Source organism: Hyposmocoma kahamanoa, unplaced genomic scaffold, assembly GCF_003589595.1.
Source record: "Hyposmocoma kahamanoa isolate Upper Pololo Valley unplaced genomic scaffold, ASM358959v1 103, whole genome shotgun sequence".
NCBI lineage: Eukaryota > Metazoa > Arthropoda > Insecta > Lepidoptera > Cosmopterigidae > Hyposmocoma > Hyposmocoma kahamanoa.
Window position 1 is genome coordinate 4,782,706 of NW_020653344.1, and position 22,918 is coordinate 4,805,623.

Below are 22,918 nucleotides of genomic sequence, written 5' to 3' on the forward strand. Positions count from 1 at the left end.
GTGCTTGCGTCGTGTCTTTGTACTTGGTCTTTCAACGACTTTTTAGTTGCTTTGATGCCACGTGGTTTGGTATGCAAACATGAGTTAGTAGTGCAAAAAAAGAGTTAGTAGTACGAGTGTCGAAGTTTCTGCTTTCTATTCTAATATTCTGCTACAGCCTACCATGTTCCTAAAAAGAAGAACTAACACACACTATCATTCTAGTTCTAAGATTTTAAACCGATTATTCGATATTTACCACACATATGAATCGTTATATACATTTTTTCATTACTATTACGCACAGAGCACTATCCACACACAACTACACTACAATGCCTACCTGCAAGTGTTGCCTGGACAATAACCAATGAAAACATTTCTTACGGAAAGTACGTAATGACAAAATATGACAGTCTCGCACAGGCGGGGGAAGATCATTCCACACATTGGAAGCGGCGTATTTAAAACAACTTAAAGTCTCGACTAAAATATAGACAGGTAGCTTATAAATATGAACCTGATCTCGCAAAAAGGAGACTGCTTTTCGGTACCAGTTTTTCAAAGAGATAAATCGGAATTTTAAACCTATGTAAGGATTGTGCAAAGCAGGCTAATTTTAGTACTCTAGAATTGGCCATGTTAAGCTGTTTGTTATTGACAATATACGGTGAAATATGGTCTCTTTTACGTGTTCTAAAACAGTAACGCATACAAGAATTTTGCACTTTTTGAATAGTTTTAGTAGTCTTAACTTACAGACGAGGGCCAAAAACTACGTCACAGTACTGCACAATGAGGTAACACCAGTGCATTACATAATTGCAACCGTATTTTTGGACTTAAACAACTTCCCAAATTATATAGGGACCCTTAGATCTTAAGCTCTTAAGCGCCAAAACAAACGACCTATTTTCTGGAGAACATGTTGTTCGAATCTAAGCTCTTCATCCAAACACTTAATGTACATAAATAGTAAATTATAACAATACTAGTACATAATTATTACATAATAATTAAAACAATAGGTAAATAAGCGAACGAGAAAGATTATGTATCGGTGAAGCGGGTGGCGGGGTCACTGCCCTTGCGTGTGCATGTGACTTGAGACAATTTTGCAAAACTTTACTTGATACTATGGCCAGAATATTGTACAGAATAATGTTTTAAATATTTTTAGATGATTTAGCATTATTTCTATTATTAATTTATTAAATACGGCGAGAATGCAAATCAACACACTGTATAATATAAGATTATTGTGTATTAATATTAGAAAACTACCCAATTGCAGATAGCACCTTGTACGTCATCGCACTCCACAATTCGCCTTTCCCGGAAGGGCATGAAGAGAGTCAGTCAGCACGGGTACGGAGACCACTACGTTCACATCAAGATAGTGGTAAGAATATATAATAGTACATAGTGAATTAAGGGCGATAACTTAGGAATTAACTGAGGGCTTTCTGAGTCGAGGTTCGTAATTCCCGTACCATATATGTTTTTCATGGCACTAACACGTAAATAGTATGATTGCATGCAGGCTAACTTGACTATAGTGCCCCAAATTAAACCCTTGGGCCGTTTTTGTACTCATTACAACCATGGTTGTGTAATGAGAACAAAAAAGACCTGAGGGTTTTATTTGGGGTTGATATCTAAAGTACTATTACATTTAAAGATGCTTTGTACGTTTGCCAAACGCGTTGCCCGTTTGTACATATTGTACTGTAAAATACACTGTAACTTCAAGACTCAAAGCTCACTTTTGGAGTTAAATGGAGTTTGTAACGCGATGACTTATGAGGAATAATGCTATTCCTATAACTATACCAGTTAATAGTGTACTTTCTTCCTTGTCTTTCCTATTACAGGCACCAAAGTCGCTAACGGACAAGCAAAAAGCTCTGTTGTATGCATACGCTGAGCTCGAGGAAGATACACCTGGTCAGATCCACGGAGTATCTTACAACAGAGATGGTAAGAAATGATAAATTAAATGCAATAGTTATTATAACGAAACCGATTAACGTTTGTGCTGCGAATTTAAAAGAATTTACTAGTGTAAAGACTGATAATAGGTATGTCCTTCGCTATGTTGCGGAATTCTAAGAACTAATTTCTTAGTACACTGATGCCCTAGTCGATACGTAGTTCAATATTGCGCCCATAGATGGCGCCTCAAACTATTTGAGTTAGGTGAACAGCAATGTCAGTAAATGCACACGTTGTTACGTTTGTGGTGATTTTTGCCGGTCTTTTGAGTAGTTTAATGTTAGAAAAAGTTATTTAACTGCTACTTTTAAAAATAATTTAATTGAAACATTTTCAAAACAAATACCCTATCAACTGTGGCTCTAGAGAAAAGGGGTACAAGTAAAAAAAACCCAACTTTACAAGGAGACGCGAAAAACTGTTAGCGCATAATGAGATATTAAGCATGAAGTGTTTTTCGCGTTTCCTTGTAAAGTTGGCTTTTTTTACTTGTGCCCTTTTTCACTAGAGCCACAGTATGACGTCATAAGTGTGCATAAGGCTACCTGTATACTTGCTGACATTGGGGGATCAGTTGGCTCGAAGAGAAACCGCGCAGACACAGGCAAACCTAGCCGTGTGTTTTTTCGGTTAACCCTTGTGAATTCATCTATGGTTTTTAGGTTGTGCTTCAGTAGATTACAAACAAATTTACTTTGCAGCCAAATCGAACAGTAGCAGTAGCGAAAGCCAAAAAATACACGAAGCAAATCGTGATCGCGACCACCAATACGAGAAAACCAGAGTTTGGTCTTTATTAGACATTTTCGCTGATACATATAAAAATTATAAGGTAGCCTTTCTCAGCGGTTTTTTCATAGCTGTTGTTTTTTGTTATATGGCTTTAATAAACGATCCACAAGATAGAAGTAGCATAGATAACTATGTTAGAACTTTTGAAGAAAGGGAATTTAGAGAAATGGATAAGACCATGGGGTATGAAAGAACGCTACAGAAGGAAAGAGAGCGTAACCCACAAATGTATGACGCGTAATATGTAAGTTCTAGTTTTTCAATGGCGTACTTTTTTCTGGTGACTCTTCTGGGGGCTGGTTATTAATAATATTATTTATAACACTAAACAAGTTTAGCTAGAAGTCTTCCCCTACAAGTTTGTTGTCGTTGCAATACAAAATGGATGACGAACTAAATAAATGTTTTGGGTTTTTAGGTTTTCGCGATTGTTATACATAGGTTATGAAACTATTTTTTTCGGAACTAAATCGTATTTGTTTATTTAAACCAAATTTTGTAATCATTAGAACGTAGTAACATTCACAATACAGACATTTTTGGCAAAATGTTACGTTCTTTCACAATCTGTCGATAAAACTGTCGTCAACTACTACATGACTATTTAAAATTTTATGAAAACTGGCAACCCTGCAAATGTCATTTTATTCCGTTTTCATAAAAGACAGACTGGGTCTATTTCCATTATTGATAAAATCCATAAAACTTGTAAAATTGTCACCAGTATGAAGTGATCTTTCTAAATAGAACCTTGACTACACAATTTACTAACGTAGTAAAGTATAAATGCTATGAAATAGCAATTACTTTATAGGAAGTAATTGTTCTATAAAACTGCGCAATATTTATTTATGACCTATGAGAATCTAGTTTTAAGATTCAGGTAACATTTAGAACCGTGCTCATATAATAAACGGGTTACGTAGGATCAAGAAATTGTCGTCAATCTCGATGCACGACACGACATAAGTGTAGCGTAGTAAACTGGTCTGAATTATTAGACAAGACGTAATGCTTGGCAAGTCGAAGCCGAACCTATGCGCGCATAAAAACCAAGTACTGTTGTAACTCAAAAAGGACAGAATTGAGAAAAAAAAATCATAGAAAAAACTGAATGAATCTTGTTACGAATAATGGTATTATTAATAGATTCAGGCGTTACTTTGCGAAAGTCCATGTTAATAAAAATGGAAGTAAATTAATTTACTACTCCGCGAATCCAGTGAAGGTTAAATCGTGCAAAATAGCTGTGCTTGTGTAGAATTTCTTTTTCTCATGCAGATAATTATCCCACCCTCCCTCCGCATAAAATTAATAAAATAAATAACACAAGCGCAACTACAGTCACAAACACCACCACCAAATATACCCGACACGCCTGATTATGCCTCGTGGAGAGGCGAAACTAATTTACTTCCATTTTTATTAATGGGATCATTTTTAATAAAACAATTAGTTAGCCACTTATAAACAAGAATATACATTTATTGGTTCCATTCAGTAATTTTTGGAACGTTCAAATCGTGTTTTTTCAATTTCATCATTTTTGAGTTACGACAGTATTTGTTTTCATATGCGCTGTGTCTCTACTATCAGTTTATGGCGGCACTTCCACATGGCTACTTGTATTCTCTATTGGGTGTTTGATGTACTTGGAAAAATATTTGACGTATAGACTGACCATGAATATGACCATAGTGTGGACGGTTTACTTACGTAGTTGGCTATTTAGCCCCTTTAATGGGTGTTGAGAAAGCGACCATCGCACGGTAAGCACCCAGTTACGCGACGCGAAAGTTTTCGCGCGGCGACCGCCCAGTTACCGCGCTTTCACGGACATTAATGGTGAATGAATTTTATTTGCTAACAATATTTAAATGCCTAGGAATAATAAAACTGTGCGGTCGCCGCGTGTCCGCCGCGTAGACCAAAGACAAATCAGTCTCGCTCGCGTTCCCGAGACGCTCATTTAAGTTAAAACGTAAAAGCTAAATAAATAGAGCGTACTGACATGACAGTTAGATGCACGCGGTCGCTGTGCTTGAGCGCGATGAAATTCGTGTCGGATAAACGCGCCCTAACCCAGGATTGGTGTTTGCTGTATTTGTCGGATAGGCAAACAAGACAAATACTTTGTCACACCTCCTATCTACACATGGAGATTGTTGGCCAAATATGTCAAGTACGCAATACACATAGCCATGAGAAGTGTCACCATGACGGTTGTTGCAGGCAAATATTTGACAATAAAATTGTATATTGCAAATTGAGCGCCCCTAGCGGTTACAAGGAGCAACATTTAGTATACATATATTTTTACGGGATGCTAGCGACATCTGTCATTACCTTGAGCGCGCGTAATAACTAAAAAGTTCGACAAGGGCGCCTGTTCGCAATGTTTGTCTGTTCTCTAAACCCAGTTTATTTATTGGCTCGGTGCTGCTTCGTGTTACATTATCGGCACTTAACCTGTATTAAACGAAGGTTGTAGTCTTATATTATAATATTGTAGTAAGATATTATGATATTCCATAGCATTTTATTATTTTTAAAATTTATTTGTATCATTTTTTATTCTAATGTATAATAATAATACGTTGTAAATATTCTACATTTATTTGTTCACATGAAAATGAAATATTTTCATGGTTTGGAAGGTTATTGTGTCGATTCTTTGTGCATCGTCAAAATTAAGTTTTAGTAAGTTGAAATCTGGCCAATTAATAGAATCTTGCATTTGAGTAGTGAATTAGTGAATTTTATAAGTTCCCTCACGTTGTTTTGGAATATAAAAAAAAATATTCAAAGATTCATTCTTTGAAGCAAAAGTAAGGGTGCTTTCAAAGTAACCGCTTGCAAAAGCTCTGCATTGTGACGACAGTGGCGCTGCAACTGCGTTTCTAAATATTGTATGAAAATTAGTGGCGCGGTTCCAGCGCCACACTGGTGTCACTGCAACGTTTCTATAAACGTCGAATTTGAAGGCGCCCTTACCCTTCGAGCACTACATACCGGGCGCATGGAAGTGTTGTGCGGGTTCTAAGTAACGTGACTGCGCTCGACGTGTGCAGCTCCTTACTAAAATGTTTCTCCTTGATTTAAGTTCCTATCGACCAGCACAATAGAATCGTTACGTTTTTTGCTAGTTAATAGTTTTTATCCAAAGGGATACAGTATGATGGTACTTGTTTATATTTGTTGTAAATAATTTCATGAATATATGAAATTGAGTAATTATGTTTGTTGTTTTATTTGTACATGCCCATTTGGCTTTCCTTATTCACCATCATGCTATACACCATATTGAAAATAATGTCAGAAATTATTTATTAAAAGATCTTTTACTCTTCGTAGGTAACAAGATATAAAGAAGTATTTTCTACGTGAGTGTTTGATCAAAACCTAGGTAGATATTTCGTTAGATGTATTAAATGACTAAAGGTATTATTCTTTAATTAAATGTTATTAATATCGAATATTTAGTGCGATAAATAAGAACGATTGGTTGTAGATACGTAACTAACACGCATGATGGTTACTTAATATATACTTTAGTGTTCATAGAATTATGAATATTATACTTCGTTTCAATCTATTTTGAACAAAAAGTAAACAAACAAGTCACTGACCCGACCATAGACAGTTTAGTGGTGGCCAATTGTAACGCCAACTACAAATCGATTAATTAATTCAATGAATCGATTTGTTCAATTGAGTCATACTAACGGTTTTCCTTACATAACCTATGTAAGCATATTTAAAATTTCAATTTAAATCCTCCTTTAAATCCTTACACTTAGATACTCGTTCGATTGCAATTGAAATGTTCGATTTAATAATCGATTACTAAACTTTGTTTTTTTTCGAACAGCACTATGCAACCATAGGCAAGTCATAGAAGTATAGATGAATAATAACCTCACTATTGGACTACCATTTTTCAAATACGTTTTTACGATGCTTTTCAAATGAATATTGTTGGAAACAGTGATGAGATATTAAGTCGAAATCTTCGAAATATACGTGAAAGTGTTACTTATTCGATTTAATACGTGATTGCTTTAGATTTTTAACCAAATAGGTTTGTTTACTTTTTGTTCAAAATCGATTGGAACGGACTATAGTACACTTTGTGGAATTTGGAAATTATAACTTATTCAGTCACTATAACATCTTGTTTGTAAGTCATTGGTAGTTTGTTTAGTCTTTATTCAAATAGTTTTCTGCCTATAAAAATTGAGGTATATTACTTTGCTACTCCGCGAACTCAGTGAGATAGAATCGTTCAAAATGGCTGCAAAACACATGTGTTCATTTTATTCATGCAGTTAATTTTCCCACCCTCCTTTCGCTTGAAATTAATAGGTGATAGGAATTGAGGGAATTAATCTGATTAAAGTTTGAACGTTTACTTAGTATGGATCATCGAGTATATAACCAGAAATAGAGACGAAATGTAATTTAATTTGTTTGAAAACTATTCTGCCAAATCATTATGGTGACAACTTCGCCCGAATTCGAAACAATTGTCGGGTGTCGTCAATTGTTTCACTTCAAATCGACCAGTTTAATTTGAGTTTTGCTATAATGGACGAAAATTGAAAAATTACATATTTAGTATTTGATTTAGTTTGTAATTAGATGTTTTGCTGTTTTTCCCACACCACCGAACGGAACAGCTTCCCATTGTTAGAGACATTATCTTTATTACAATAAATACAGAATATTTTTGGAATATACGGAGACGTACACACAAGTCAAAATGTTGGCGCTGTACTGTTTCAGATTTCTTATTTGTGATTTCAGTGCAAACGAGAGTTCATATTTAAAAGTGATGTAAGGCCCATTTGCCTGATGAATTGCCAGGGATGGATGGCCCTCATTTCGTCTCTATTTCTGGTTGTATACTCGATGGTATGGACATACCCATTTCGTCTTGCCTATAAAAGTACGTTTTTACTGTTTATTTTCTAAACATTCCAAAATATAGGTTGTTTTATGTTTATTCTTTAAATGGCCAAAGTATTTAAATACGTGATCAACCTGTAGCAACACAACGGCAATATTTTGTGACAATAATTTGTAGCAAATACTTGTGGCAACCTCGGTGGTCCAACGGTTTGCACTGTGGACACTGGATGAGGAGTTCTCGGGTTCATTTCCCGGTATATTATTGATAAGGCAATGGTATTGCACCAGTGAAGTTCCGGTGGTTTTAGATTCAATTTCCGGTGGGACAAATTTACGTAACAAACTTTTCTAAATTGTTGGTCTGGATGTTTTGGAAAATGCCCCAGAGTCAATTCCGTCGCTCTGGTATTTAATTGTATTACTGAAATAAAGATTTATTAGTATTATTATTACTTCTAGTACAAGGTATTCCCTAGTATGAGATCAGGCAATTGGCGTGGTTGTCTGGCACATATTATTATTATTATTATTGTCTTTGACTGTACTATATTCTACTCATTCTGAAATCTGTTTTCAATCCTCGAGCCTCAAAGTTCAAACCTTCAAACCAACAGGTACTAAAGTGTCGATAGCGGAGCCCCATAATCTCGTAGACGCCGTGAAAGAAGCCCTAAAACAAAAGAAAAGCATCGAAGGCACCCCGCCAGAAGACGATGACCTCAAGGAGTCCAGAAGCAAGGGTTAAACTATATCAGTACAGCTTGACCGCCATCAGCTTAACACAAGGAGGGAAACATCGAGTGCGGCACTATTGAACAGTCATAGCGTAATTTGTGGGGTGTGAATACCTTCGTATGAAGGTATTCACACCCCACAAATTACGCTAAGGTGATTGGTTGAGTGCGTTTTCCTCCCACAGAAGAGAAAATTCTGGAGGTCAAGCTACTGGAGTAAAACTCAGTTTACATAGCTGCGGAACGGGATTTTTTAACCATAGATACGAACCAAAAAAACAGGACCGATAGAGTGCCAGCAGCTGGATTTTGTACGTTTGGTATTCTGCTAAGAGTTAAGAGTAGTGACTTGTCAGTGCCTAGCCACCGAGTTACTCACTGCCAGTGCAATTTTTTGGTTTCTGCTCTTCACTCTGCTCGCTTGGCGAGTCGATGGCACGTCTGTGGTGTAGTCTACTAACGTTATATGTATTTAATTTGAAGACTAAATTGCTGCTCAAACGAGATAAAAATTAAGACATGCGTAGTAATTTCCGTGGAAATTTTCGTAAGGCAACATCGATTTAACAATGATCGATTTAACAATGAATGATTGAATGAATGAGGGCCATCACTGCCATTGCAACTCGATTTTAGCAGAATAACAAATAACTATCATAATTGTAATGTCAGGGGAGTGGCAATGGAATTGCAGTGGAGTATCAGTGGTTTGAAGAAAGTTAGCAGAATTCCTGAGAATTCTCGCGCTGTCTGGGGAATTACACTTACCGTATCGTATCTAGTTTGTACATTGCACAATTGACATGAATTTCATTATGCTATGTACAATTTCGTAACAAATATTTAGTTTCATTCCGTTCCGTTGCAATGTAAATTGAGCCTAAAGAGGTTTTAGGGCATCAGCTATTTCAAGCTTTAGTGGCGCTTAAAAATTCAAATATGTCTTTGTGAACGAGTCCACAATGAACTCGCACGTTGATGCAACAGCTTGAAATAGCAGATGTCTTAGACCCCTTATTATCTTATTCTTAGTCCATTCAAAGGTAGATAAAAATATTCCAATTTATACATTTTTATTTTAGGAGTTGGGAATACGCCAAGGTATACATTTTAGCATTTCGTCGAAAGCTTCCAATTTTTGTTGGTTGTATTCTGAGGCTACGGTTGTATTACATAATGCTACACTTTTGTAGTTTATTTTAATTGACCACTAAGTAATTTGGGAAATTGATTACGGAGACTTTTGTCCTTGAATAACGGGTAATCGGACAAGGACGTCGTGTTAGTAATATGATAGCAAGGCCATGGACCGATAACCATGAGGACTGCGAATCTCCAGATGGCGCTGATCTTTGATGATAGCCTGGAAGTATTTTATATTATGTAAATGGCCGTGGATATCAATAAAGAATAGAATAGACATTTATTGCTTGTGCCAAGTCCCAAAATGTATACAAAGAACTGTCACTGTCAAAGTGACATCTCATGGATCATAAACCTTTTTTTCCCGGTATTAACAGGTCTACTACTCTTCATTTCAATTGACAAATGATGATGATGATAATTTGAATAAATGAGAAGGACCACGGGCCATAGAAAATTACCCCGGGCATGGCACAAAAACAACTCGGGTTTTTCTTTTAGATTAGACATGAACTCTATATAGTTTTATTTTCGATATCAGTAGCTAACATGTTGTTACTCAGGCGAAAAAGTGTTAAATAATGTATTTTCATGTATAAACCAAACGCCTATCAGGTTTTTAACTATTCTTCAAAAATTGTTATCGGGAAATAGATGGCATTGTGTGTTACAGACTAATTTATAAAATACCGTTTGTTAATATGGGTAGATGACACCACTTGTAAACAAAATAAAAGAATAGCCGGCAATATTCATAAAAATCTGAGAATATAAGCGCCATCTAGTTGATTTGTTTGTTATCACTGGAAATTAGAGTAGCCTTGATAAATTGCAGCTCGGCAATGCAAAACAAATTATTTAAAAAAATATTTATTTGGTACTCGTAGCGACATCTGGTAAAACCAATAAATACTAGACTATACTGTCTTGTATTGCAATTATCAGTCTTCTTGAGTTATTGATTAATAGTAAGGCTCAATTTGCATTAATGCCGAATGAATTGGAAGCGATTTTTTTTGTATGTAACTTAGCATAATGAACTTCTTGACAATTGTGTAACGTACAAAGTCGATACGATACGGCAGCTGCGGGAATTTTCGAGAATGCGCGAGAATGTTCCGGAAGGTGCACGACCTGTTTTTAATAGACTTCAAAAAAAGAGGAGATTCTCAATTTGACTGTGGTTTTTTTGTATGTACGTTACGCGATAACTACGTGGTTTTTGAACCGATTTTGATGCCACTGCTTGCTCAGGTCGTCCGTCTTGCCGCAGGCGTCCCACACTACGTTTTCCTTGACGTGGTTAACATTCCAGAACAAGTCTGCTCCATCGGCGATCAACCGTCCTGCAGACATGTCCGGCCCACTGCCACTTAAGCTTACTGATTTTGCGAGCTATGTCGGTCACTTTAGTTCTCTGACGTATGACCTCGTTAGGAGCGATCTTGAATTTGTGGACGAGGCCTGTTGGTAATCCCCACGTCTCGGCTGCGTAGGACATAACTGGTAGAACGCACTGGTTAAATGCCTTAGTTTTTAGGCTTTGTGGGATTGATGACTTGAAGATGTAGCTAAGCTTCCCAAATGCCCGCCCAGCCTAAACGAATTCTTCTGTCGGCTTCCTTCTCGAAATATTACTTGTTTGACAGTAATTGTTCGGTCGGATAGCTGATGGAGATCGAGAGTCCGGGATATGACGGTCCGAAATGTCACAGGGATCATTTTATCTACAAGCGATATTGTATTTTCTCGGATTTGCATCGGACTTAGTGCACAAGCGACACCCGAAGTGGGTCCGAGATTTCTAGATTTGTATATTCTCAGATTAGGAACGAATCAGATGCAGCGCACAAATGCGCTTACATCATACTTTTTGATGATATCTTTCAAATAGTTTTGTTACGTATTATAAGTTTACTTCGCGTATTCCCAACTCCCCGACTGTGCTATTGATTTGTTATTGCTTTACTTTTATTGTTTATTTTGGTTCACTAAAACTGTTTGGACTTTTTCGTTAAATAACATTTCAATTCTGTGATACAAATATGTATGAAGCTAGTTAATTGAATGTCAAACTGTCTTTTACTTTCACAAAAATATAACACGACGTTTCGGTTTGATGAAATTCAGAATATTCTTATGTAACATGTTACACAACATTTTTTAAAGCTGTACATAGCCGTTGACTAGTTTGTAGCGTAGGTAAATAAAATAACAAATTGAATGACTTTGTATTGTTTTATTTTCAAAAAAGGTACAGAATTGCGTTCTAACAAGCATATTATACAATAATTGCATAAGTAGTTTCTATTTTTGATTAGTGAGTTAAGAAATTGTTTTCCTCAAGTGAAAATAAATAAATAACGCACACACTCATAGCCCGTCACTAGGGAAACCCTGTGATGCTGATGCCATGGACACACAATGTGTCATGTCGTGGGTCATGTCATGACCACAAATTACACCCAAACTGACGAGAGAAATAAACGTTGGCCATACAAATATTTCTCCCGGCCCGGGAATCGAACCCGGGACTTCTGCGTGACAGAACAGCATTGTTTGGCTGTGGAGGCAGAAAAGAGTTTATTGTTATATCCAAGAATTAATCAGCATTTTTGTAGCCGAACGTTACAAGTTGACTTCTGTATACAATAAGTTATTCAATAAACAAATTATTATTATTATTGCATGTATTGACTCCGTGAGCTGCTAACACTAATTATACTACACAGTACAGTTAACGGCGCGTCTATTAAATTCAACTTTTGATAAAGGCGGTAAAAAGTCAGTGTAAAACTTATTGTGCTGTTGACCATAGCAAAAACTCCCGAAGAGCTAGGTCTTTCTAGAGTTATTTACGAGCAGACTTATGCCCGCCTTCCACTGCGAAATGGTTACGAGCGGGAAATAGCTTAGCGGAACGGATAGCAGAACGGAAGCGGACGGAAATACTTTGTCCTAGGAAAGATTTTCACTGAAAAGAGTTATTTGCCATAAATATAGCCAGCGGGGTAAGCATAGTGACCTACGCGGGAAATGAGATGGGGCCAGATGAGCGAGTTGTTTGCTTCCATAGCGAGCGGATTAGTGGAGTGAGTTAGGCGGCGGAAAAGTAAAAAAATAGGTTTTTGTTTCATGTATAATAATAATGTATTTTAGGAAAGTTGTAGTTTTAAAATGTCACCTTTGCGGAGTTAGTTCACAGAAGAATACATCTTCTCTCTCTCTCCTAGTCCGCTTCACTTACTCGTTAGCGGTGGAAGCACTTCTAGGACATTACTCTTGCGAGTCAAACGGAGTCCGTACGGACTCGGCTGGAAAGTCGCTCAACTCTGCGACCTCTTTTGTAACTCTTAAAGCCCGGTTCCCACCGCGAGCGGAGCGGACCCATTAATCACTTCTTTTAACTCGCAAGAGAAAACTGCTTACATGTGTTTCCAACGACAAAGAGTTGAGAGTAAATGACTCAGCGGGCAAAAAGAGTAAAAATGACCTCGTTTCTCTCTCTCGTCTCTCTCATTTCTAGAGAGAGGAGCAGAGTCATTAATGACTACTTTTACCTCGCAATTGAAAATTACGTAGTAATGTTTCCACCGAGTAAAAGTAGAGCGAAGCGATCCAAACGAATAAAAAGGTGTAAAACGAGTCCGCTGCGTCGCGGTCTCACAAACTAGTTTGTAAATGACTCGCTCGCTGTTGCCGCCCCGCGCTTTCCCCGCCCGTCACCCGCTCATTTTTGTGGCACCCGGCAGACGTATAGCATAAAGAATAGCCTATATTCCCCTTTCAATGTTCTTCCTTGAATATGCTGGCATAGCCAAAATCTCCGTTTGGCGCGTCTTTTTCTGAGCTTAAGGTACGTACAATAACATGTACTTTCTCTTTCTGTATTGGCTTCACTTGATTCTCACTCGACATCGCGAATTGGCAACAACACGACCGCTCGCAACCGGTTCAAAACTCCCAACTGAACTCGCTCTCTGTGGAAATCGAATACCTAATCATTTTTTATTTATCATTTTCCGTTCAGCTGGCTCTGCTTTTTCTTCTGTTTCATTTCTCTTTTGCGGTGAGAATCAGATGACTAAATTTTTTCTTGGTGGAAACGCAAACCTATTTCATGAAAACGAAGTCCGCTCCGCTTAGCCATTTCCGGCTCATTACTATTAGAGGGCGTTTAAACGAAGAGCACTTAAAAAAGTCTGCTTTTTAAAATAAGCGCATAAGCACGCTGTTCATTTTAAGCGTCAGCGTTGGTCTCTGGTCAACTGACTAGAACAATTTCATTTTTTACAACGTGCCTAAGTTTCAAGTAGCGCCATCTATGTTTCCTAAACAAATTAATTCAACATAACGTTGCACTATGCGCTTAAACGTTTTTCTAAACGACTTTTTAAGCGTCAAACTAAAAAGCGTTTAAGTGAAAACCGCTTTTACAAGCACGCTTTTTAAACGTACGTTTTAACGCTAAAAAAATAAGCAGCTTTTTCCATTTCAACGGTTAACAACTACTATACGTTTTTGAACGCTTTTAAACGCCAATGAACAAAATATTAACATAATAATGTTATGTCACAAACAAAAATATCTCGTTTTTTTACGAAAAACTGACTTATAACTTTAAGTGGTCTACTCTTGCGTTTCGGTATCAACACAACGTTGCAAGCTTTTTTAACATAAAAGTCTATGAGCTTAAACGTTTTATAAACGATTTTGCACTAAAAAGCGTTTAAAAAAGCACGCTTTTTTAAAAAAAGCGTAACGTTTAAACGTTTAAAAAAATAAGTAGTTTTTCCCATCTCTAATTACTATTTCGCGGTGGGAACCGGGCTTTGGCCGCCCATAAGAACCGGAAATAGGTCCGTTTCGGATCCACGACTTCCGCAAAGTAAGAGTTAACTCACTGAGTCCGCTCCGCTCACTCGTTTGCGGTGAAAGCACATCCACGGTGTTTACCGTTGCGAGTCAAACGAAGTCCGCGCAGAGCCCGCTTCCCTGGCAGTGGAAGACAGTTGTGTGCGAGCGCGCGCAATATAACAAAGTTGGATTCTATTTTGGGTATTAGCCAATGATACATTAAACGGTATATCACAAATATTTTTAATTCAAGAGAATTAAAGAGTTCATTGCAAATATAGGACAGGAAATTATATCTACATATCTACCACTATATTTGAGTGAATAGCTAATTACAACATTGGGGCCGCAAGGCTTGGTAAATCTATCCTTGGCAAATCCAGCATGTTATATTGATAAGACCAATAAAAACTGTTTGCATTGATGGTCATATTTATAATAGTGGAGATTTAAGGAACTGTTGTAAAGTTTATGCGAATAGAGGATTCGTTATGCAACGAGTAAGTTGACAAATTCTTCAATAATTTGTAAGTAATTGAGTAGGTGATAGAAACCATTAATTCAAAGAATACCTCACTCTTTCAAGGTAGCCACATAATAAAAGAAAAATCGCACTTGTGTCAAGCAAATTACGCAAAAAGATTAAAGAGATTTGCCTCGGATTCTTTTTGATAAATTAAATATAACCTTTGTTTTATACTTTGAGCGAGATTGTACTTCAAAGTCAAGCACATTTGCCTATACAGGGTGTTAATGCTGACTAAATATATCCACCAATACAAACAATTCTTATTGTTCATATTAATATGACATCCTAGTATGACTACCAATAAACGGCAATTAAAATTATGTTCATTCGTTAACGCTAGGCAGACTGGGTTCGCTTTCGAACAAACGGTATTTCAGCGACATACTGGCGGCTGCTGAGCCGCTATGCCTGCGCACCGAGTCCAAAGCGCAAGCCAGAACCATCATCGCTCCTTCCACGTATAAACCGTAAAGGATTCTCACGTGGCTCTCCACCTGTGAAGATAGACTGTTTATTGGTCGCAAAGGTCACAAATCGGTATCTTACCTAAGGCTCAATTTACATTACCGCGGAATGTAATGGAAGCGAGTTTTCGTAATCATAGCATAAACTTTATGTCAAATTGTATAACGTACAAATTAAATACGGACCCAAAAACAAGTTCCCGTTCTTCGGCCAATATCCGTCCGAAACAATTTCTGTGAAATAATCAATACTTGACCAAATCACGTATGAAGCTTCATTCGCATCATACGTCTTTTAATTTGGTAGAGTATTACTTATTTGACAATAGTTGTTTACGACATGGATGTCAGACGGAGAATGGGAGAGCAGACCCTTCTTGTCTTTTGGACAATTTTCGTGTGGTCTCAGGAATTATCGCAACAACCGTTTCGTATATAATTTGTACATTACACAATTTGACACAAATTTCGTTACAAAAAAATTGGCTTCTATTCCGTTCCGCAGCAATGAAAAGTTTAGGAAAAAATGGGTGTGTGTAGTATGTGCCTAGTCCAGTATCAATTTAGTAACAGTAGAGCTTCCTATGAAAGAGATAATCTAGGGGAATGTCTACCTACGCCATTGTACTTCTTTTAGCCGATGAGCAGAAACGTGAGCACATTACTGCGTTCCAATTTTGAATCTAAGGTGGCTGGGATTTAGAGCTCAGAGTGGTGCTGCAACTATTATAGGCAAAAGTAATGTTACCACCAAATGTAAGACTAATGCGTCCGTCATAATTATTTAAAACATTCAAAGATTACAGGGTTTAGGGTTACCTGTTTGTAAAATGGTAACAATATCGCAAGTCTATGTTACTAACATCATAAACAACAACTTTTGTGCCATGACTTTTTACAAATCCTAATAAATTTACTAAAATAAAAATATATACTTTTATTTTTTTATTGTACTTTCGGACCCTTTAAGATTTGTATTTGGTAGTAAGTTGTTCAGTAACGCCTCCGGCGTGCTTTCTTTTGCTACCGCTCAGAGTTTAGAGCAGTGTATATACATAAATATTTTTATTTTTCTTCGAGAGTAAAATTTGATGAACTAGGTATTAAAAGTCATGGAACAAAAGTCGTTTATGATGTTAGTATTTATCATTAGATTAGTTAGATTTTACAAATAATCCTATATAACGAATACTAAATCTTTGTAAAGTAGTAGATAAGGCATACCTTTTCCAGACCGCCCGTTGTAGTGAACTCAAGCGGGAACATGACCATTTCGGAGACAGCCTTGTTGCGTGTAAGACCGAAGATTAGCAGTCCGAACACGTAGTAAGAGAATATTGTCAACGGCATGCACCGGCCCATGCACATGAAACTGATCACCGTCTGGATATTGCGGACACCAAAATTAATGTAGGTTACAGTGGCATAGAAAAAAATTGCGAGTAATACGAATTGGTTTCACATTGGTCATAGTATGTTAAGACGAGTAGTATAACTCCATACAAACGTAACAGCGCGGTTTGTACTTATGTGTGCACGCCCTCCGTGTGCCCTGTACGGACACACACATTCGCCTAATCACGGTGTACTCGAGTTGCACAGCAAGTGTCGCACACGTTATTAATTACAGAATTGAAATGGAAAGAAGAAGACCACGCCTATCCGAGAACTTTTGATTTGTAACAGTTCAACAAACACACTGTACATGCCTATAAAAGTTGAGGATTTCTGTTTTGGTGACAATGGGAGCACCTCGAGAGTACACCCTTACAAACAAAAAAAGAATTTTCAAAATCGGTCCGCAACTGACAACTCGGTGAACACATTGTACATGCCTATATAATTTGAGGATTTCGCTCGATTTTCATGGGATTCCATTCTTTTTCTAGGCGTTTCATAAATGATATCAAATAGTAGATAATAATAATAATAACGCACACACTCAACATAGCCCCGCACTAGGGAAACCCTGTGTCGCGGGTGCCATGGACACACACATAGACAACCACAATTTACACCCAAACTCACGAGAGAAATAAATGTAGGCCATACAAATATTTCTCCCGGCCCGGGAATCGAACCTGGGGCCTCTGCGTGGCAGTCCGGCATGGTAACCGTTCGGCCACGGAGGCAGTTAAAATATATAAGATATGTTTATTGTTGTATTAATGTTTATTTGGATAAGAGTATCTCAAAGTCAGAATTGTTCACCATTTCATTCCCATTTCATAATCATACTCCCATAATCGAGATACCAATTCGCGATCCTGGTATGAAAATATAAATATGTAGATAAGTAATGCATTTGACAAAGGTTATTTCAATATAGCACGAGAATATTGAGATGAACACTATAATTTTGTCAAATTAACTTTACAACTAAAATAATAACGTGACAACCCTACACTCCGAGGGTTGTGTTGTGGTAGGTGGGAGAGTTGGACTACTTACTTGTCTTCTTATACTATGTAGTTCTATCGCTCAATGATTTGTGTAGTAGACAATAAAAAGATGTAAATGAAATACTTCTACAGAAAATGTTCAATATAATATTGCCGCCATTAGTTGAAAGGGTGCATGCATTGACTTACAATTATATGGACGTCGGGTCCGCGCTAAAAAGTGTCCGAACTTATAGGGCGTTAAAATCGTATACAGAGCGTCATTCACGCATTAGTCTTCATTTGTTCGACTGACAGCGAAGCAAGCAAAATTAGACAGTACTGCGATGACATTACAATTTAAATTCAACGTTTTAGCTTTTTTATATTCCTTTAAATGTCACTACGTTTAAATAGGTTGACATGGGACATTTTTTTCGTGGTTTTTGTATTACACCAGTCGTCCATTTATTTGTAAGTCAATGGGTGCATGGGACATTTTCTCAAAAACTTTGTTATGTTACAGTGTCGTGATCAACATTTTTATTTTATCCTAAGTGGATAAGGTGTGAAATTAGCGCAACAGAAAAGTACATATTTTTAATCGACTTCAAAAAAAAAGGGAGGATGTTCTCAATTTGTCTGTATGTTGTTTTTTCTTTTTTTGTATAGGTTTACATTACGCTATAACTCCAGCATTTGTGAACCGATTTTAATGATTCTTATTTTGTTGGAAAGGGGGTACTCCAGTATTGGTCTCATTTAAATTTGATGAAAATATTCCACCTTTAAGGGTTTAAAAACTAAGGTCTGAATCCGGTTTCGCGCACTTTCCGGTAACCGATTTCAATAAAACTTGGCAAATAGATATAATTCTACGAACTTTTGAGATTGGGTTTTTTAAATTTAAGTTCTTCAAAAATTATTTTCTCGGTTTTGAATTTTCGTCACAAGCGCCCTTTCAACTGACGGCGGCAGAATAATAGGCACTCACGCTAAATTTCTGTCTGCATTTACTATTCTCCTCTGCTTCCCGGCCTGCGTGCTCTGAAATATAAAATATGTCTACTACTACATTTTTGAGCGTAGCTCGGCATAACAAACACCTAATCCAAAATAAACGTTTCATCATTAAAATAATCATCGCACATCCTGCTCCAGAGCACCATGGAGATCAAATGTGCACTGTCTTTTTCGTAGACCGAGTAAAATGATATTTGGAGGTTTCTCAGCTTTCACAAAATTTTAAATAGTTATGTAGTAGTTGTCGACAGTTTTATCGATAGATTATGAAAGAAGGTAAGATTTTGCGAAAAAATTGTGAATGTTACGACGACGTTCTAATGATTACTAATAGCGATACTGCTTTCTTTATTCTTATTTTGACAGTTGGCCTACTGGTATCGAACTAAATTTTTATCCATATACATTTTAATAAGAACGGAAGAATTTGACTATGTACGGCGAATTAAAATGAAAAACTTTAAAATACGTCTCCTGTTTGTTTTGTATTTTTTATAAACATAATTCTAAATGCAGTGTACAAGTACAGTGCTTCTATGTTCTCAATGTCTCTCGGCAATCATCGGATTTCCGAATGCACACGAATATTAATTTCCATACCTACTCATTAATTATTAGATTAAAAATCAATAATAATTTGAATTTTGAACAACATACTTTATTGTTCTTTTGTTTTGATGTCCGTGTGAACTATGTATATAGAGTTGTAAAACTATTTCCCTATTTTTAATAACATTTACTTGTAAGTAAATAAAATGTGCTTCTTTTATATAAGCAAAAATGCATATTTTTGACTTTGACAAAAAAGGAATTGATTTATGTTTTTATCATATTCTTTTAAGATATTCTTTACTGTTCTAATTGAAACACGACAAGCTACAGAAACACTTTCTTGGACTTTTCGAAGATAATCATTGTTGTCTTTCTTGAACGTATCGGCTTCTTGTAAAAAAATACAAGTACACGCTGTAAATTATCTGTAGTGCCTGTGACTTTGCGGCTTTCCTCCCATTGAATAATAAATAAAAAATGTAATAGCAACTCTATATCAAGTCAACTGAAAGCGTCTGGTGTGTACCAAAGGCAAAGGGCAACTGAATAAAATCTTACCGAGTGACATTGAGAAAATAGAAGCACTATATATACGTATGAACTTACAAAAATTGACAATTCAAATGAACCTGTAACTAGCAAGTGGGCCAATGGTGATTCCGATAGAACAAGTTCGGTTATTTATTCCCTAAGCGTGACAAAAATTCAATCGATAGAATATTTACTGACTGCAATTACTGGCTGCTTGAAGCGGGCAACACTTTTGCGTAATGAACTGTCATTTTACTGCATTTTTAAAAAAGACCCCGTATTTTATTAAAAATGTTTCTACGAACGAAATTAGTCCATAACTGTTTTATGCTTAAGAGTGGTTACACACGGTGACTTTTGCAATCACCTTTATATCCCAAGTGTAGCAACACAAACGCGCGTTTGAATCGATGCAGTCGCGCGTTTGCATCGCTGCTTAACATCGCGCGCGCGTGTAGAGAGACGATTAGAAAGAAAGAAAGAAAAAAATTAAAGTAGTTTATTTGGTAAACTTATGACAAAATATATATAATAGAATGATAATAAAAATAAAATAATTTTATGATAGAACACGAAATAAAAGAATTATATTTCAAAGTTACCAAAATGGTCTCCTCTCAGCTTTTTGTAACAAGAAAAAACACCTTGTTACGCTGGTTTTCAGTGAAACCGAATAAAAGAATTAGCGACCGTGTCGCGTTTGTATCGCTGCTAAAAGTCGACGTGTGACCGCTCTTATCTTATTCCCTACTGTTTATTATTAACATTTCACTTAAACGTAATTTGTTTCATGTAGTTTGGTATTGTCTTTATAACTTTCGACTTACGATCACATGTGGTTTTGTTATTCGGAGGGTACGTAATTACTTAAATTAACCACATGGAGCAACCGACCGTTATCGGCTGCCGTGTTAAGAGAAAAGTTTTCGTCCGTACGCAGTGGACCGAAATTCATAATTCATGGACTTTGTAATAATTTATGTTCCACACCTGATTTTTAAAAATATAATAAGTAATTAATTTCTTGACAACTTTCGTTTTTGTGTGATTTCTCTTCAATGACATATATGTTTATATGTTAGAGGATAGAAAAAAATAGTCTAACGCTTATATCCACTGGATTTCTAGAAAAGTTGTTTTATGAAAAATATTATGTTTCTTTTTGAATGCCTAATTAATTTTATTTATAAGCCTGTTGAAATATACATTTTATTTTGATCCCAAAATGTGAGTATGGTCTACTTATATAGCAGACCCAACAATTCTTGACCAAGAAAAAGTATTTGCTGCTTTACGAGTGAAAGTGGTGACAAAATTTGAACAAAATATTGAAGCTTCCACTGGAAAAAAGAATTCGAAAGTTAAATAGTAATTATTATTTTTTTATCTGAAACAATCAACTTGAACAAAAAAAAAACAATAATAAAAAAGTAGTCAGAAGTATCATTTACAATATAAAGAAAATCTTCTCGGTACTCCACAACTTATTCCCAAGTCCACAAAATTATCAGTTTATCTGTGAATGTGAAATTACTAGAGCCACTATTCGTGGTCTAAAAAGTAAGTTTTACTTAGCTTTTCGGTCGGGTGTTTTGTTTTAATTTGCTTTCTAATCATTTTTTGCTGGTAGCAACCGTACTTTTCTCGACATTTCATGTCAGAATAATGTCGAATCATTCAGCCGTTTGGACGGTACGAGAGAATAAGGGCAAGCGCAAACCGGCGGACGGCGGGGGAGAGATTCAAAGACGATCATTTGCCCGTCAGCGGACACTGATGGGGGATATCCTTTATGATACCGTGAGCGGCCCCCAGCGTACCAAAGTAGCAAAGGCCTCTGGAATGGATATCGGGGATACAGCATGGAACTGATAATGATACTGCGGGAAAACCCCGACAGGGAGTTCGTTCCATAACCTAATTTTACGTGGGAGAAAGCGCCTCTGAAACCGTACAGTACGTGATCGATTCGGTTCCAAAGTGTGAGGATGGACTCCCTGACGGTGGCGAGCGGTGCGTTGATAAAATGTTGCCTTGGCATCATGGTAAACAGTTCTTCAGAACATGGGCTATTGTACAAGCGATAGAATAGGCATAGGGAGGCAAAGTCTCTCCTCCAAGAAAGCGGTTCAATATCGTCATATTCAATATTTGAACCCTATCCACTAGCAACCCCGACGCGTTCTGGCAGGCTCCGGCTGACTCCAACGTGCTCTTCAATACCACAGAGAGAAATGTGCTGCGTTGCTTCAAGTTCTTTCTCAGAGCATAATATTTTTTAAAATTAAGTGCACATTTCACATCCATCTCACCTGGTGGAAACTGACGATAAGGTCGACGATGAAGCATGCACACCTAAATGCCTATCACTCTTGCCTTGAAAAGACCCAAGATATGCCGTTCAGGGAACGAGTCTGCTGGCAGGTTATTCCACTACATAGCCGTTCGTCATATAAATGTGGAAACGAAACGCTTCGTGAGAAAAAAGGGGAAAGCGGAATTTAATTGTGCATTCCCTCGTACACTCTCCGTAATATATCCTGTAAAATATCGATAAGCAGGCAACTTTATGGCGTGTTCAAGGCTTTGCAGCTTCACCTATAGTACTCCGAATCACCTACAAGCCTTGCCAGCATGAAATATAAATTGATAAATTTAATGTCATCTGCTTCTCCGTCTCCGGTTTGCAATGGCCCTAAAGTAGGTACCTCATTTACAAACATAAATAAACGCCGAGAGCCTGTCTTGCCTTTGCTATCGCGCAATCAAGTAGAAATAGGCTGAAGTCTGGGAGCGCAAGCGACAATTATTGTGGTGTGTAGAATGTGAAGTTATTTTAACTTTGTTTATCCATTTGTTTTTGTTCTGTTATTTATAGTAGGAAAGATGCTAAGCGCGAAGCTTAATAAGTTTCGAGAGACAGACGAAAGAAGTACCTATTAGGGTACTCCGTTTAATGCACGTTACAGTTAGAATTCGAGGTCCCGAGTTAGATTCCCGGTGAAATCAATTTGGAAAATGAATTAT

At 36.9% G+C, this 22,918-nt stretch overlaps 2 protein-coding genes across 7 annotated transcripts in view; one reads left to right on the forward strand and one right to left on the reverse strand.

Annotated features, from left to right (window-relative positions):
• LOC113238378 (protein tumorous imaginal discs, mitochondrial-like) overlaps window positions 1–10,312 on the forward strand; it is a 17,295-nt gene extending 6,983 nt beyond the window's left edge. Inside the window, exons 8-11 of one of the 5 annotated variants that reach the window (XR_003311090.1) lie at window positions 1,274–1,381; window positions 1,854–1,959; window positions 8,292–8,492; window positions 8,551–10,312. Coding sequence is in view for 3 of the 5 variants with exons in the window: in XM_026475219.1 (XP_026331004.1) it covers window positions 1,274–1,381; window positions 1,854–1,959; window positions 2,676–3,007 (546 nt within the window). In the remaining 2 variants the exon portion in view is untranslated. Of the gene's footprint in view, window positions 1–1,273; window positions 1,382–1,853; window positions 1,960–2,675; window positions 3,260–6,120; window positions 6,150–8,291; window positions 8,493–8,549 lie in introns of those variants that run through there. The other 4 variants (XR_003311091.1, XM_026475227.1, XM_026475233.1 and 1 more) reach the window with 4 other exon arrangements.
• Window positions 10,313–14,126: 3,814 nt separating this feature from the next.
• LOC113238354 overlaps window positions 14,127–22,918 on the reverse strand; it is a 75,442-nt gene continuing 66,650 nt past the window's right edge. Inside the window, exons 7-9 of one of the 2 annotated variants that reach the window (XM_026475201.1) lie at window positions 18,780–18,832; window positions 16,629–16,787; window positions 14,127–15,434 (exon numbers count right to left, since the gene is read on the reverse strand). In XM_026475201.1, the coding sequence (XP_026330986.1) occupies window positions 15,264–15,434; window positions 16,629–16,787; window positions 18,780–18,832 (383 nt within the window). In that variant the 3' untranslated portion in view covers window positions 14,127–15,263. Of the gene's footprint in view, window positions 15,435–16,628; window positions 16,788–18,779; window positions 18,851–22,918 lie in introns of both variants that reach the window. The other variant, XM_026475196.1, reaches the window with a different exon arrangement.